At 40.6% G+C, this 18,150-nt stretch overlaps 2 protein-coding genes across 2 annotated transcripts; both read left to right on the top strand.

Moving 5' to 3' along the window:
* Positions 1-291: 291 nt before the first annotated feature.
* Positions 292-4,842, top strand: LOC134875259 (mucin-2-like). The gene is made up of 2 exons (XM_063899745.1): positions 292-326; positions 485-4,842. Exons 1-2 carry the CDS (start codon positions 292-294, stop codon positions 4,722-4,724), a joined length of 4,275 nt encoding a protein of 1,424 aa, XP_063755815.1. The 3' UTR covers positions 4,725-4,842.
* Positions 4,843-6,989: 2,147 nt separating this feature from the next.
* On the top strand, positions 6,990-17,435 carry zc3h12ab (zinc finger CCCH-type containing 12Ab). Its single transcript, XM_063900158.1, has 6 exons — positions 6,990-7,099; positions 8,999-9,540; positions 13,783-13,922; positions 14,875-15,109; positions 15,270-15,370; positions 15,505-17,435. The coding sequence occupies exons 2-6, from the start codon at positions 9,023-9,025 to the stop codon at positions 16,407-16,409; spliced, it is 1,899 nt and encodes a 632-aa protein (XP_063756228.1). The 5' UTR covers positions 6,990-7,099; positions 8,999-9,022; the 3' UTR covers positions 16,410-17,435.
* The last annotated feature ends 715 nt before the right edge of the window (positions 17,436-18,150 follow it).

Raw genomic sequence — 18,150 nt, 5'->3', positions numbered from 1 at the left:
TCTTTGTGTCTTTCTTTTTCTCTCCCTCCTATTCAAACTAAACGATTAGGGAGTAGAAAAATGCAAATAAAGGTTTATCTTTATGCTCACTGTTACAGCAGCTCCCTCACACTCAAACAGTTGAGTTTGTCACAGTCATCTCCACGGGTGGAAGCTTTTCTTGCGAAACATTTTGCATATTGACAATTTGGGAAAAATGTCTTGGAAAGAAAGCCAAATAACATCTGGGAAAGAAAACTAAACAAGCCCTGATCAAGCTCACCGGAATATCGATTAGCCAACAAACCAATAATGGAGATCCATCTTTACATCTGGTTACTCTCTATGTAAGTAGGATCTATATTTGATAATTTTGTCTAAATATTTTTGTCAAAAAATGTAGACTGTTTTTCAATTTTTATTTGCCTGTTGTTAAACAACTATATAAACTTTCTTCTGCTATTGAGATATTCCCACTAATGTAATAATGTCTTCTCCCCATCAGAATAACCGCCTCCTCAGGGACAGGTTTCAATGATAAAGGAAACCTAAATTCACAATTTTATAATCTGGACTGGATGAAGTCTATTCCTAACGAGACTCCAGTCTCTGCTATTTCAATTCCTGGAACACACAAAAGCATGCACCAATATGGACTACGTTCATGTCAAGTTTGGACCTTAAAAGACCAACTAAATGTGGGCATAAGATATTTTGATGTTCATGTTGATGTTTGGCCGCCTGATCGAAACATCCTTTATATTAAGGATGGAAACTGGAGGTTATGGAATACATTTGAAAAAGTTCTGACGGAGATGATAAAGTTCTTATCAGAGCATAGTGGTGAGACTGTGCTGTTGGAAGTGAAACTCCATCATTCTCACTTCTACAAATCAAAAGTTGAAGAACTGATGAAGAAAATGATTGAAAAGTTCCCAAATAAAATATTGACTACATGGAAGGTACCAAATATGCAACAGGCAAGAGGCAGGATTATTTTTCTCCAGAGTAACACATTTAATGATGGAACTGTAAACCATCAATCAAAGTTCTTTGAACATGAAAAGCTAAAGGAGGTTGATAATCTAATAAAGCACCACAAGGAAAACCTGTGTGGCAATTACATTCTACGGACACAACGTTCGGCAAACTGGTTAAAAATTAAAAAATTGGCTAAAGATATAAACAAGCAGCTTTATGACTTTGTGGTGGAACATAGTAAAAACTCCCCGAACCGAGGTTGCTTAGGTGTCATCAGCATGGACTTCCCGAGTGCCGATCTGGTTAAACTCATCACTCAGCTGAAACCTTGCAATTGTGGTAAAGGTGCAATAAAAGGACATGAGGGAAAGGGACCTCAAACGACCATCGAGCCACAAGAAGTAACGGACATAAAGACTTCATCTGAAGATCCAGACTTTGATACAGAACCTACAAGCCAATCTTTAACATCGAAGCATGCTACAGAAGCCGCTAAAACAACAACTCCACCAGAGCCCACAACACCTCCACCTGAGCCCACCACACCTCCACCAGAGCCAACAACACCTCCACCAGAGCCCACCACACCTCCACCAGAGCCCACAACCCCTCCACCAGAGCCCACAACACCTCCACCTGAGCCCACAACACCTCCACCAGAACCTACAACACCTCCACCAGAGCCCACAACACCTCCACCAGACCCCAATACCATTCCACCAGAGTCCACAACATCTCCACCAGAACCTAAAACACCTCCACCAGAGCCCACCACACCTCCACCAGAGCCAACAACACCTCCACTGGAGCCCACCACAACTCCATCAGAGCCCACCACACCTCCACCAGAGCCCACAACACCTCCACCAGAGCCCACCACACCTCCACCAGAGCCCACAACCCCTCCACCAGAGCCCACAACACCTCCACCTGAGCCCACAACACCTCCACCAGAACCTACAACACCCCCACCAGAGCCCACAACACCTCCACCAGAGCCCAATACCATTCCACCAGAGTCCATAACATCTCCACCAGAACCTACAACACCTCCACCAGAGCCCACCACACCTCCACCTGAGCCCACCACACCTCCACCAGAGCCAACAACACCTCCACTGGAGCTCACCACACCTCCATCAGAGCCCACCACACCTCCACCTAAGCCCACCACACCTCCACCAGAGCCCACCACACCTCGGCCAGAGCCGACAACACCTCCACCAGACCCCAATACCATTCCACCAGAGCCCACAACACCTCGACCTGAGCCCACAACCCCTCCACCAGAGCCCACCACACCTCCACTGGAGCCCACAACACCTCCACCTGAGCCCACAACACCTCCACCAGAACCTACAACACCTCCACCAGAGCCCACAACACCTCCACCTGAGCCCACAACACCTCCACCAGAGCCCACCACACCTCCACCAGAGCCAACAACACCTCCACTGGAGCCCACCACAACTCCATCAGAGCCCACCACACCTCCACCAGAGCCCACAACACCTCCACCAGAGCCCACCACACCTCCACCAGAGCCCACAACCCCTCCACCAGAGCCCACAACACCTCCACCTGAGCCCACAACACCTCCACCAGAACCTACAACACCTCCACCAGAGCCCACAACACCTCCACCAGAGCCCAATACCATTCCACCAGAGTCCATAACATCTCCACCAGAACCTACAACACCTCCACCAGAGCCCACCACACCTCCACCTGAGCCCACCACACCTCCACCAGAGCCAACAACACCTCCACTTGAGCTCACCACACCTCCATCAGAGCCCACCACACCTCCACCAGAGCTCACAACACCTCCATCAGAGCCCACAACACCTCCACCTGAGCCCACAACCCCTCCACCAGAGCCCACCACACCTCCACCAGAGCCCACCACACCTCCACTGGAGCCCACCACACCTCCATCAGAGCCCACCACACCTCCACCAGAGCCGACCACACCTCCTCCAGAGCCAACAACACCTCCACTGGAGCCCACCACACCTCCACTGGAGCCCACTACACCTCCACCAGAGCCCACCACACCTCCACTGGAGCCCACTACACCTCCATCAGAGCCCACCACACCTCCATCAGAGCCCACAACACCTCCACCAGAGCCCACCACACCTCCACCAGAGCCCACAACACCTCCACCTGAGCCAACAACACCTCCACCAGAACCTACAACACCTCCACCAGAGCTCACAACACCTCCACCAGAGCCCACAACACCTCGACCTGAGCCCACAACCCCTCCACCAGAGCCCACCACACCTCCACCAGAGCCCACCACACCTCCACTGGAGCCCACCACACCTCCATCAGAGCCCACCACACCTCCACCAGAGCCGACCACACCTCCACCAGAGCCAACAACACCTCCACTGGAGCCCACCACACCTCCACTGGAGCCCACCACACCTCCACCAGAGCCCACCACACCTCCATCAGAGCCCACCACACCTCCACCAGAGCCCACCACACCTCCACCAGAGCCCACAACACCTCCACCTGAGCCAACAACACCTCCACCAGAACCTACAACACCTCCACCAGAGCCCACAACACCTCCACCTGAGCCAACCACACCTCCACCAGAGCCCACCACACCTCCACCAGAACCAACAACAACTCCACCAGAGCCCACAACACCTCCACCAGAGCCCACAACACCTCCACCAGAGCCCACAACACCTCCAGCTGAGCCCACCACACCTCCACCAGAACCAACAACAACTCCACCAGAGCCCACAACACCTCCACCAGAGCCCACAACACCTCCACCAGAGCCCACCACACCTCCACCAGAGCCCACCACACCTCCACCTGAGCCCACAACACCTCCACCAGAGCCCACAGCACCTCCACCAGAGCCCACAACACCTCCAGCTGAGCACACAACACCTCCACCAGAGCCTACAACACTTCCACCAGAGCCCACCACACCTCCACCAGAACCAACAACACCTCCACCAGAGCCCACCACACCTCCACTAGAGCCAACAACACCTCCACCTGAGCCCACAACACCTCCAACAGAGCCCACAACACCTCCACCAGAGCCCACCACACCTCCACCAGAGCCAACAACACCTCCACTGGAGCCCACCACACCTCCACCAGAGCCAACAACACCTCCACTGGAGCCCACCACACCTCCATCAGAGCCCACCGCACCTCCACCAGAGCCCACAACAGCTCCACCAGAGCCTACCACACCTCCACCAGAGCCAACAACAACTCCACCAGAGCCCACCACACCTCCACCAGAGCCAACAACACCTCCACTGGAGCCCACCACACCTCCACCGGAGCCCACCACACCTCCACCAGAGCCCACCACACCTCCACCAGAGCCCACAACACCTCCACCGGAGCCAACAACACCTCCACTGGAGCCCACCACACCTCCATCAGAGCCCACCGCACCTCCACCAGAGCCCACAACAACTCCACCAGAGCCCACCACACCGCCACCAGAGCCCACCGCACCTCCACCAGAGCCCACCACACCTCCACCTGAGCCCACAACCACTCCACTAGAGCCCACAAAACATCCAAATGAGCCCACAACCACTCCACCAGGGCCCACAAAACCTCCACCAGAGCCCACAACACGTACACCAGAGCACAGATTACATCCTCTGCCTAATGTATTACCGGGGTCATATCCAGCTGTGGTCCCTAAAATCCCCCTTAAAATAGAACCCAAGACACAGTGGAGAAGGCGTAATTGTCATAGAGGGTAAATCGAGTGAAAACAATCACTACAGTAAATTATATTTTCTTCTAGAACTCTGTCCAGGAAGAGTGTGAAATTGGAGGGGTATTGAGGCTATGAGAATAAAACATTGAGTAAAAAGATTATTCTGACCATTTTGATTTATTTCTCAGATATTTAGTCATTTCATTGCTCAAATCATTTAAAATATTCATTGAAATCTTTGACAAAGTTCTCACCATTTTACTGTTCCACCTTAATGATATTACAGTAACATACAAAAATATATTTTTGAACAAAATGATGATCTAAATCCAAGCAACATGTCTTTCCTTGGAATCTTAATGTTTCTTCAGAATACTCATTGTTTAACGTATATATTTTTTTCCTCCATGCTGCATAAACATGTGTTGAACAGGGTGATTTAGAAAAAAACTCAAGCCGGCACTTGACATATATGTTTGGAAAATTCCTTTCAGGAAATATGTGAAACCCTTTTGTAGCATGAAGTATATCTTTCAAAAAAAATTGCTTTGTCCCGCTTTGGTGAAAACCATCAATCAAATGTGGTTTGTGAAGTTTCCTTCAGTAAAAAAATCTATTTAAAGGCCATATTTGTAAATGTATCTAACAAACAAATACATTGTAAAGTTTGGTCGAGGATTAAGCTACCCATCAGTGACAGAAACCACAATTATTATGGATCAAAGAAGTATTTAGATTTACAAGAGATCCTCATAAGTGAAAAGAGAAATCTAACAAATAGCACTGAACGCGTACTGAATTGAGTAACTGTTATAATTTTGAACATTTACTAGCCCTTTGGTTGGTGGTGTTGCACCCTGATTGAAATCTAAATTTAAGTTTTGTATCAAAATAAAATGCACTCCTAATTTGTAATGGCTCCTCAGTGTTATATTATCACATAATTATTTAATATACTGTTCTTATCCATAAGGAATCAATATGGAGCCAATGTAAGATACTTTTCAAGGAACTGGGTAGATTAATATTTTGATAATGCATCCTATACTGTAATATAAGCACATCATGTTTTTATGAAAAAAGTTAGTAAGAAATGCAGTAAGAAAAACACCTATTCGTCTCTAAGATGAAGTGAAGTGTAAAGTAGCATACAATGGAGACACTCAAGTAAAATACAAGTATGCCATACTTAGTTATTTGGGTTGATTTACTTAGTCACTTTCATAAAAATGTTCCAATATAATATAGATTATTCCAAAGTGAGACTCTGCGATGAGTCGGTTTGATGCTAATACTACTTTCCATTTTATGCTACACATGATTACCTCTACATTTAGTCAACTGTATTTATTTGATAACAGTCAATTACTTTAGCAGATTTAGATTAAAATAATCATCTATTGATTAAGGTTAATATTAATGATCAATTTATACTTTAAAAAAATATTATTATAGACCTGGCATAGTAGGCCTAGTTGTAATTAGCTTGATTTTTGTAGTACTTTAAATTTATATTTTAATACACCGTTTTGTAGGTACTTGCGGACGAGTTTAGGCTAATTCTACATCGTGGTATTGTCCATTTTACTTGCTATAGCTCATTTTATTTTCCCAATGTTCATAATGCATGTGTGTGTATTTGATAGTGAACTGCCCTCAGAAGCGGAGGTGGAAAGTTAAGTACATTTACTGAAATACTGTACTAAAGATTTTTTTTTAGATAGCTTGTGCTTTACTTAAGTATTTCAATCTAATGCTTCTTTGTAATTCTACTCCAGTACTTTTCAGAGGTAAATCTTGTACTTTAACCCCTTTACATTTATTTAATACCTTTAGTTACTTTACAGATTTGGATTCATTATGTGAAATATAATCAATTTAAATAAGACTTTAGTTTCACCTGGAGTAAATTCAAAAGCTACCCTGTTGTATACAATGTTATTAAAACTAGCTGCACATTTACCAGCTTTGATAACACTTTAATGCATTCATAATTATAATAAAAACATAGGCCTATCATATATTCTGAAAGGCATCAATCTGCACAATGATTACTTTTTCTTTTGGTACTTTAAGTATTTGATGCTAACTGCTAAATGCTTGATGCTTTTTCTTGAAACAGAGTAGTCCTACACTCTGGTACTTTTAATTTTATTCAAGCACAAATTCTGAGTACTTCTCCCACCTCTGCTCAGAGGCAGCAGGGTTATCTGTTTTTCTGGTGCTCATGTGACTCGCCCCAACCTGCGCTGTTGGCTCATGTGGAGAGAAGGGAAAACCCGACTTCCTTGTTACTGTCCCTCACCTCACAGAGAGAGAGGCGACTCGTCGACACGTTTGCCCAGCAGCCGCACACTCTTCACTAGGAAACTCAAGAGTCGGAGATACAAATTGAACTGCTCCTTTGTGGTGTTCAAGGTACGTTTAAGTCTCTCGTTTTTGCAAGGTTTGAACTTCAGGCAGGAACAGAAGCAGTGATTTTTTTTTACTAAGTTGTTGCCACAGTTTGACATTCTGTTGCCCTGTGTTTACAAGTACACACCACTCAAACAGAAGATTCATCAATGGTGGAAATATGTTTAGAACTAATTAGATGAACGATAATGACTCTGTTAAAAGTACTTTTCAACAAAATAACTATAGACATCAGGGAAGCCTTCTCGATGGAAGTCTTTAAAAAAAAGCTTAAAACATATTTGTACAATTTAGCCTTTAAGGAAGCTAACTCCTGCTCTCTTCTCAGTGCACATTTTGCGTTGTATTTGCACTATCCTTGTTTTAATGCACACTTTTATTGACTCGTACCTTCAATCTAAAAGTGTTGTCTATTATATGCTATTTTAAGTTTTTCATTTATGTCTTTTACTGGTAGCTGTATTCTATGTGAGTGTTTAAGAAAAGCTCAACTGTCTCCTGTGAAGCACTTTGAAATGCAATTCGTGTATGAAAGGTGCTATACAAATAAAGTGTATTATTCTTCTTCTTATTATTCTTATTATTATTCCTGCATTCAAAATCTTATTGAGGTAAAAGTAAAAACATGATAGCATCAATATACTTAAAGTAGGCCTGCCAAAAGTAGCCTACTCACTATACGGAAGGTCTCTTCGGAAATACAGTATGTATATCATATGATTGCATTATAAAGTAAGGCTAATTTTAACTGAGCCTACTTAACAAGACTGGTGTGAATTATGAAGTCTTATGTTGTGTTACCTTAATAATAAAAAAACATTACGTTTTATATGTTTTACACTGAATCAGTAAAGTTGAATACATGTTCCGGAGCAAAAAGTGCACATTTGAGTGCACTCAGTTGAAATGACATAGAATTAGAAAAAATTGCTTGATTACTTATACTGTATGATGTAAAGTGCAATAACCCCAAACATAAATATAAATATGTAGAGTACTTAAGTAAATCTATCTACTTAGTAACTTTTCGCCAATGAGTTTTACTGTAGTTTCAGATAGTTAGGGACTGACATCATAATCTGTGTTTATTTCCTCTATCAGTTCTTCATTTAACTTCTGTCAGTTGGGAGGATGATAATTAGTTTACACTCAAGCAAAGATATATTTCTCAGGATTGAAAGTTGATTATTTGTAGCTAGTTTGATAATCTTTTATTCATTTCAGACATTTATCAAACGCATAACCTGGTTTCAGCCTAGGAAATGTGAGAATGTAGTGCATTGTGAATCATTTTTGTATTTCTGATTCTGATTGGACAAAGTAGACATTTGAAGAGTGGAAAACTGTGATAAGGTTGTTTTATTTAGCCATTCAAAGTACCTAACAACGACTTGATTAATAAAAAAAGAAATATTCTAAATATAAACAACAGAACTTACATTTGAGAGGTTGAAGCTGTTCTTTAGTTTGCTTAAACAAAAAGAAATACTAACATAACTTATCGGCTATTTAACAATACCAGTACAGAAAAACTCTGGTGCAAGTAAAAGTCATACAATCAGAACCTTATTTATGTAAAAGCATCAAATCATACCCAAAGGACCAAAAATAAAAGTTACCTAAATTCAGAATATATTTTTTCATATACTGTAACTAGATTATACTTATTGATGCGTCAATGTGTTTAATACTTGTTAAAGCTGGTCCAGGGTGGGCTAGTTTTTATTTTCTACATTTCATCTGGTATTTGTTTTTTATATTTTGCATTAGTAATCTGAACATGCAAATTAACTAAAGTTGGGAAATAAAGGTAATGGAGTAAAAAGTTCACTTTAGCTTTACACATTGTATTGTAGTAGAAGTATCAGCACAGTATCTTATGATTTTTTTTTCTCCAAACAGGTGGAATGTGTGCAAGTTGAAGACATGAATGCTTATGTTGCTGTCTTCACATCTGGACCTCCATGGAGTAAAATCCCGAACATTACAAACCTCTCAGACTCTGGCACTTCTTCATGGACTTTACCTTCGCTCCTACCGGACCCAATATCCTCCCGTCCCTCCAGTGAGAGAATGCAGCCCAGCGAACCCTCTCACTCCCCAGGCCCCCAGCACCCGGACACCCAGCTGGACTTCTTCCACAAACTGGGGTACTCGACAGCTCAGGTTCAGGCCGTTCAGCAGAATTTTGGCCCCAACATGGACACAGACAAACTCCTGGGGGAGCTGGTGAAGATCAGTGCGAGTCAGGAGGCCAGTGGGGGGCGCAAGCAGGGGCCGGTGACCACAATGTCTGTACTGGTGCCCAGAGGGGAGCCTCAGCCTGCGGGGCCCGCTATGCTGCTTCCTCTCGCAGTGTCATCACCGCAGAATAGAGAGGAGAGCCCCGAAGAGGAAGACACTCTGAGACCCATTGTTATAGACGGGAGCAACGTTGCCATGAGGTGAGAACCCGGAAATTATGGATTATTCCAGTGACAAAATAATAAGACACTGTTTTTTTAATCCATGAAAGAATCCAAAAGTTCCCTGGTTATAGCTTCTTAAATGTGACAGAGTACATTTTTTAAACTACGTTTTCTAAATAGGTCTTACTCCTTTAATTCAGTCAACCTTATCCTGTCTTTTTTAAAAACATTTTAATATAATTTAAGTCTAGTACTGCATCCCTTAGTCAACTAATTCATTACTTGATCAACAGAATAATAATATCTTTTAAATGTAAAATTGGATAATTGCAGAAATGCTGATTTTTGCTCCTCAAATATTGAGATTTCCTGCTTTTATTTAATTTATATAATATTATGCTGATCTTTTTTAATTGAAAAAAGAGACATTTAAAGAAATCACAGTAGACTTGCTTTGCTTATTTTTGTATATATTTTATTACATAAACTTTTTTTTTTTAATCACAAAATGATTATATTTAACGCATCAACAGATACATAGATTAATATAAAGGTTATTAGTTGCAGCCTATAATTGTAAACTGAATTTCTTTGATAATATCACCTCAAGATTTTATTCTTAGGCTTTATAAACCATGCAAGCCATCGATCAAGAAAACCATTAAATTAAATGTAAAGTTAGTTTAATAAAAAACAGGTACAGGGGCGGTAAAGCACTTTTTTGTCTCAATTGAAGGAAAGCTTTTATGTAAGTGCTATACAATTCCTCCATAAAGCTATAGTTATTATCACATCTGTCCCCCAGCAGCTACATATATATAATATTTATGTCAACTTTAGTGTTCCTTTGGGGTCACACTGAGCAAATTCTTTCTTCTAGGCATCAATAGGAACCAGTCATTTAGATTTACCTCAAGTCACGCAATGATTCATTCATTTCTTTTTTTTTTGGATTACTCCCTCGTTATTGAAGTGATGAGTCTGATAGAAAACAAGGGGAGCTTCCAAACAGTGACTCACATCCATCGTTTTTATTTTGGTTATAAATAGTGCATTAACATAAACCGTAGTGGGAGGTTCATGTGATAAAGATTTGATAAACTGAGATATGCAGCTTCATGTGATCTTCCAGGAGTCCGTAGCAAAAAACTGCTAAATGAAAGCAGAATTTACTCAATTTGTTGAATAAGTTGTTCATGTTATTAGCAAAAATATTTACTATAAAATCTTCTAATGTTATTGAAATAAGAGAAGTAATACAAAATCTACAGCCATCCACACTTTGTGCTTGGTGCTAACGTCAGGGCTAAGAAAGGAGTTAACATGTATCTCTATTCAATTTCTTATAAAAATTGTTGTCAGGAACCTTATCCAAGTTTAACAATATTAAATTAACGAAACTTAAATACCTTCTTTTCTTTTGGATTATCTCAATACCAGGTAATGGGAACAAGTAAAAACTTTTGTTACACCAACCACTATTATTTTATGATAATTACTAATATTTCTTAGCATATCTGTAATCAAATTAGTTTTTTTTTTCTGTAGCTATAAAGGAACACATCTTTTTACCCTTTTTTGTATCCTAAGTATGTAACCCTCTTCTATTTTGTGGCCCAGGTCTGACTATTGAAAGCTTGCTAACATGTGATCAGTATAGCCTACTTGTTTAGCACGTTAGCATGCTCACATAAGATAAGATAAGAATTGCTTTATAAATCCCAGACTGGGACATTTTTGAAAACTGATTTTTTGTTTGGTGGCTATTTGCTAATAGCAAAACACAAGGTACACAAGGTACAGCTGAGGCTGACGTTGTTTTTTAGATATTTAGTCATAAACCAAAGTAAACCTTGGCGTGAGGGTGGCGGTAGATGAAAAGTCAGAAGATCACAAAAGTTGTTATATTTCATCCTGAGGGGTAAAGGAATGTTTGTACCAAATTCCATGGCAATCCATCCAACAGTTGTTTAACTCAAAACCAAAAAGTGAACCTCGTGTTGCTACTGGCAAAGATAACATAAACACAAATGATACCTTAGGAGTTCCTCATGAGTTATAGTACATGCTGACTGTTGTCTCTGTATTGCATTACGCATGGCCAAAGGGAATGTTAAAGGACTGTTTTTTACATATACCGTACAATACAAGCATCTAAATTACCGCGTCACGCTACAGTTGTCTTTCTATTTGTTTGGCATGTGTGCGCACAAGGGGCCTCACACATATTCTGAAAAACATTGGGTCATAAGAATTCCTTTGAAAATCTGTTACTCTTGTTATTTGCTTGGTGTTTCGGCACCACTTAGATTCATATTGCCAGTCATTCTGCGAACTGCCTCAGGGGTGTATACACAACCTTTTCCTTCATTCACCTCCTCATACCTCAACCTGCACATACAGTTTAAGGAACTACAGGTTATACACACTATATTTCTTCTTGTCCTCTCAGGGTATACACACCCTTCTTTTATTTTGCACTTTCAAACCAGGCACGCTTGTTCAGGTAAGTTGCCGGGAGGCTGCTCAATATGCAAATCACCGCAATATGACTGTGTTCTTGTTTCCTTAAAGACCAGCTCTGCTTATTGAGAAATACATAATTTCCACATGAACAGGCTCAACAGCATTTCACACCAGACTCTCCTGTCAGCTTTGTTTCCCCTCTTATTTGTCTTGGTTTTTATTATTTGACACATCAAACTCCCTTAAGTGCTCCCAACACTGACGCCTGTTGTGTTTTCACATCAGACTGGAAGTAAACGTGTGTACATACATTATATAGGATTTTAACTATTCTATAGGTAACAGTCTTATTTTATTTAGAACTGTTAGGGTGGCAAAGTCCATAAGGACTTGGCTTGGAAACTGGAATGTCACCAGTTCAAGTCCCCAAACCGAGGTGTGCCTCAACAAGGCACCGTTCCCTACACTGCTACCCGAGCGCCATACATAATGGCAGCCCACTGCTCCTAACACTAGAATAGGTCAAATGGAGAATGTAAATTTCCACTCTTTGGGACGAATAAGGGTTCCTTCTTCTTCTGGTATAGAGTTCAAAATACTACAGCTGCCGAAATAATTAAGAGACCACTCCAAATGTTTCTTAAATCTTTATGTCTACATGTATGGCAGCCATTCCACTGTCTGTTGAATTCCAACACAGAGAAACAGTCAGTAGTTTGTAGAAAAAAGAAAAGAAATTCAAATCAAAGACATACCTATAAATAATAAAACAAGAGAAAATGCTTAAGTGGTCTCTTAATTTCTTCTGCGGCTGTATATAAGCTTAATAACAAAACTGATTTTTTTTGTTAATTCTGCACTTTTATCACGAAATACCGGTCAACTTAAACTATTTGTTCTTGAAAAACAAGAAAGACTATATGAGAGTTGACTATATAACTCTTTCTAAACTACTCTGTATACTGTGTTTCAACATTTTGAAAAAATACACTCATTCACTTTCGTTCTTTGCTGGCCAGACGGACCCAAAAAGTACTGATTCATATAATCCCTGTTGAGCACCAGGTTTCTATTTTGTGTACACATTTAAAAATAGTGAGCCTCTGGGGATAGATTGAGTTATCTCTGAAGTAAGCCATGCTAGCTGTTTCACTCTTTTGTGGTCTTTGTGCTAAGCTAACCATTTAATGGCTCAAGCTTAATTTACAGATATGAGGCGAAATGAGTGGTAATGATATTCACCTTAAACTTTCTTCAGTAAAGCAAACTTAAATCTCAAACTACTTTTTTTAATCTAGCCAAAAGATTCAAAGTTGGGATCCAGTGTGTTACTTGGAAGATAAGAAGTCACTGCATTTATGCCAATGACAATCAAGTGATTGGTAAATTGACCATAAATCAATCTTTTAAAACAAAAATCAAGAAATGTGCTATCAAACAATACAAAGACATTACAATGGGCTTTGAGTACCTAGGTTGAATATTTATTAAACATTTTAAGACATATTATAGGACAAACTGTTAGTAGATCAAGAAAATATTTGGGAAATTGATACATTCAAAAATAAATTCTTTGCAGTCTTTTGAAGGTTTAATATCTAAAGTCAACCTGTTATGAAAAAGTCAGCTTGTTCTCTTGCAACTCTTTAATTTACACAACAAATAGAGGGGTTTTGATAAGAGCTGTGCTGTAGTTTGAACATCAAAGAGTGGTATCATCATATAAGACACTTCAGCCTTTGTTCTGAACAGGCTGGAAATCTGTTTAATTGTTAACGTGTGAATGCTTCCCATCCCTGTTCATTCCTTCAGCCACGGGAACAAGGAAGTGTTCTCCTGTCTGGGAATCCAGCTGGCTGTGGACTTTTTCATGGACAGAGGCCACACTGAAATCACAGTGTTTGTTCCCTCGTGGAGGAAGGAGCAGCCTCGGCCAGATGTTCCAATCACAGGTCAGACGACTGGAATTTATACCTGCTTTAAAGTTCCTACTTCCTCAAGGTTAATTGGTTATGCACTCGTATCATAAATAAAAGCAAAAATGTGCAACATTTACATTGTGCAGCTTTTCAAATTTGTAAATTTGCAGTTTTAATGTTTTATATCTATAAAAACGATTTATTAAAACTGCTAGTAAAATAAATCAAACATTTTAAATATTTCAACTTGTATCCTGGGAAGTTTTAAAGGCACTTCTTGTTTGGAGGAGCTAATTAGAATCATACATCCAAATAATTATTAGTTGTAGTCTCATTTGATGACTTTAATTGACTTTAAAGCAGAATTTAAAACTCATTTGAGTGAGCTACTGTATGTTGCTTACAATGGGGAAATACCCTTTGTAGGTTTGGTTTCTACCCGTTTGCCAGTAAATGATCATTATGTGTAATCAATGTAGATACAAACTCTAAAGATAAAAGTGCAGGGTTTTTCCGCTGGTTTGAGATACCAAAAGATAATCATTTGAACTGTCAGTCAATCGCACAGCTTTTGGTTACCCTACATCTGAAAGCCAGTACTGACACCGTTCTGTTTATATACTGATTGCTCATGCTGATAAAACATTTTTTGTTGCAGGATGTACTTTTGGGGCCCTTTGTTAATATTTAATCAGGTCAAATCTCTCTGCTGGGAAATAATTCAAATGAATATGCATCTGTTATGGAGATTGACCCTAGCATTTAGTAACCATTTTATGAACGGCAGTTTTAGGCACTCGCGTTCATTTTAGCGGCATTTAGAGTCATATTTTCTTCAAGGGTCGGTGATGACCAACAACAGAGCTAAAACACTAATACTAAAATAAAGTATTTGACAGCAATAGGACTCCAAATGAGTGAAACTGTTGTCTTTTAACTGGTGGATGTTTTCAGGTTTAACTGTGACTTTATGTTTTGTTTTCAGATCAGCACATTCTCCGAGACCTAGAGAAAAGGAAGATTGTGGTGTTCACGCCGTCGAGACGTGTTGCGGGCAAACGAGTGGTCTGTAATGACGACTGTTTTATCGTCAAGCTGGGCTACGAGTCTGATGGTGTCATTGTGTCCAACGACATGTACCGAGACCTTCAGGGAGAGAAGCCTGAGTGGAAACGCTTCATTGAGGAGAGGCTGCTCATGTATTCCTTTGTTAATAACAAGTAAGTTCTGCCTTTTATACACACTAAGTCCCCTCTCTGCTTTCATATTGAAGGTCAAAGGTACACATTTTGGCTGTAACTTTGATGTAAATGCAACTTAACTGGTTGGCGGAGGCAGTAGTGCTAGGTTTACTAATGTTTTAATTTCCCCCTCTCAAAGGTTTATGCCTCCTGATGATCCTCTGGGCCGCTACGGACCGACCCTTGAAAACTTTTTGCGGAGGTTTCCTAAGACTCAGAAAAAACAACCATGTCCTTATGGTGAGAGACATTCTACTGGCCTTGTTTGCCCGATGTCACAAATGCTTTTCTTTTCATAACTCATACAGCTGTCACAGTCAGTATTGTTTTAAAATAATCCGCAATACAAAATATTCTGTTTCATTTTTCCTCAGGAAAGAAGTGCACTTATGGGATTAAATGTAAGTTCCACCATCCAGAGCGATCAAAACAGTCCAACCGTTCTGTTGCCGATGAACTTCGGGTGAACGCTAAGCACCCCTCCACCGATCAGAAACAATCCTCCACTCGCTCCAGTCCTGTGCCGGGGCAGAGCCTCTCGCTGGTGGAGGATATGGCAAAGAAACTGACTTTGGGACCCGAGAGTGGTTCCCTAAAGAAAGATCATAAAAACGACCGGCTGAAGGCGAGTCACCGCTCCAGCAAGAGGGCCACATCTAAAAAGGAGAAGCGCTTGACTCCTGACCTCATATCAGTGCTGCAGAGTGGCTCTCGGGAGCAGCTGGACTCTGGTTTAGGTTCAATAGACAGTCAGCCAGTAGAGGCTCCTCAGAGTGTGTGTGATCACCAGTATGGGACGGCGTATGAGAGCCTTCAGCACACCCACAGTTTGAGACAACAGTACAGTGCTCCGTGCAGCTACTGCTCACATGGCCCTTCCTCTGGCGGCACAACGCCTGCTTTCCCGCACCAAAACCAGCATTACAGCATTCCTTACACGCATCAGTACCCAAGCTACAATGAATACCCAGTCAGCACGCCTGCGTACAGTAAACCGACAGATTTTCAGAATAGCAGAGCCCACAGCCGCCAGCAGCAGTTCTGGTCTGATCCAATAGGGGCTCATCGTCAGGTGGTCCAGCGCCTGCACAGGGAGAGCTCTCAGTGGGAGTCTCCTCCGGTGTCCAGAGCCAGCGGGCAGCAGAGGGAGGTTGTGCGAAAGAAGCTTCTTGCTATCTTCAGCGTGCACTTGGTAGATGCAGCCATGGATATGTTTCCTCAGCTGATGGATCCACAGATGCTGGTAGTTGAGATCCTGAAGCTGCAGAGTGAGAAATAGTTGCTGAGACGAGATCTAGGGATGGTGTGAACACATGTCTTTAAAGGCTGAAAAGTTAAACATAAGTTTGTGTATTTATGTATTGTGGTATCCACATTGCTGTATCCTTGAATGCCTTTTTTAACAAGGGTTTAGTCCAGGCATTAGTCCGAAGGTATTTCCTTCACTCTCTTGTGAACGTAAGAACCTTTTTAATGGTTTGAGGTCAGTATGAAACAGGCCAAAACGCAGACAAAAAAACTGTGTTTAAAAAAATACCTCTGTACAAGTGGACAAGTCCTGTATTTGAGTTGCTTTTTAAAGCTGTTGAATTGTAAGTAAAATAAGAGGCAGTATACTGTTGATACAAATTGTATCTTTATTTAAGAATCTTAAAGGGAAAAGTGGATTTTAATGCCGTTATATGGGATTTAAATCCACACCCTGTTGTGAATTCAGAATGTACTGTAATTGTGTGAACCTGTCATTCTTTCCGATATTACTGTCAAATTTTATTATGCTTATTTCTTTATTGTGTCATATTGGCAATATGCCTGTTATGTTTTTACGAGAGTTGGGCAATAATTCACATGGATCCCCATTCGGTAAAAGCTTCTTGTCGAATAAACCACGTGTTAGAGCAATTCTTAATATATTAACAATTATTCCCACTGAAAAATTAGATTTAAAACAGAAACTGGCTTTATAATGCTAAGTCTTTTTATTTTTTTCGCTTTGCTTTTTTTGTTTTTTTACTTTTTTCAAAATGTTCTACTCAAGTGCTACATCGCTGTCAGAATATTCATTTTGATAAAAATGTATTTTTTCTCTGACATAAATTATGTTCTTTTGTAACAATTGAGCTTTTTGGGATCAGAACGAAGATGAAAAGTAAGAAAGTAAGTAAAAATGAAGGGAACAGTCAAACAGAAAAGTCATCAATAGCATGACAAACTTGAATTGTTTTCGTTTTTATTAGGCGCAAAAGTAATGGATGACAGATATGAATAAACGTCAACATAATTAAATATCATGGTGAATTATGAATCGGATATAACCCCCAGGGTTTTCTACCGTGTGTGTGTGTTTACGTGCTGTGCAGTCCTTGACTCATTTCTTGTCAGCACGAGAAAACCTGTTCATCACACCCTCCACTTTCACTCAAACTTTGACAAGACTACTTGGATATGTTTCTTTTTCATACCAGACCCGTGTTATGTGCAACAATTAACAATTATTTCCTTATTAAAAGATTCCCTTTTATATAATTGTGACAAATAACATAAAGCCCAGGGTAACGTCTCTATTCCTATTACAAACATTTATTTTGGTTAAATGGTAAGGAATTGTTAGAAATGTATTGGTGTCATTATAGCAGACAATGACCAAATGTGTTCAGAACACTAGGTAAATTAAATCTTGAGTATTTGGGGTTTTTTGCACAGGTTTATCAGTAATTGTATAAACCTTATGAAGATAAGCTTATATATTTTTTACAATGTTGGAGACAATGTTCAGATTATTTAGAAGTGGAAAAAAAATCTGTTAATTGCTTTTGCTAACATTACACACAATGCAACTTGACACAGACAGTTTTGCTGGAGATTCAGTTGTGTTATGTTACCTCAGTTAATATTATTCTAATTAATGAGTGGTTTCAATTGTTATTATTAAGTGAGCTTTAATACACCTTGATATATTAATTGTGCAAGCCATAACCCCATTAAGTAAGTAAAAACAAACGATAAAGCAGGGTACATTT

This window comes from Eleginops maclovinus, chromosome 13, assembly GCF_036324505.1.
Source record: "Eleginops maclovinus isolate JMC-PN-2008 ecotype Puerto Natales chromosome 13, JC_Emac_rtc_rv5, whole genome shotgun sequence".
In the NCBI taxonomy this organism is placed as follows: Eukaryota; Metazoa; Chordata; class Actinopteri; order Perciformes; family Eleginopidae; genus Eleginops; species Eleginops maclovinus.
The sequence above is the reverse complement of the archived record's forward strand: the minus strand, read 5'-3'. Positions and strand labels throughout refer to the sequence as shown.

Excerpts from the sequence above, each read along its gene's own strand:
- LOC134875259 (XM_063899745.1), top strand. The coding sequence starts at position 292 with ATGGAGATCCATCTTTACATCTGGTTACTCTCTAT. Across the intron at positions 327-484 it reads TACATCTGGTTACTCTCTAT|AATAACCGCCTCCTCAGGGA; the intron begins GTAAGTAGGATC and ends TCTCCCCATCAG.
- zc3h12ab (XM_063900158.1), top strand. The coding sequence starts at position 9,023 with ATGAATGCTTATGTTGCTGTCTTCACATCTGGACCTCCATGGAGTAAA. Across the intron at positions 9,541-13,782 it reads GGGAGCAACGTTGCCATGAG|CCACGGGAACAAGGAAGTGT; the intron begins GTGAGAACCCGG and ends TCATTCCTTCAG. Across the intron at positions 13,923-14,874 it reads GCCAGATGTTCCAATCACAG|ATCAGCACATTCTCCGAGAC; the intron begins GTCAGACGACTG and ends TTTTGTTTTCAG.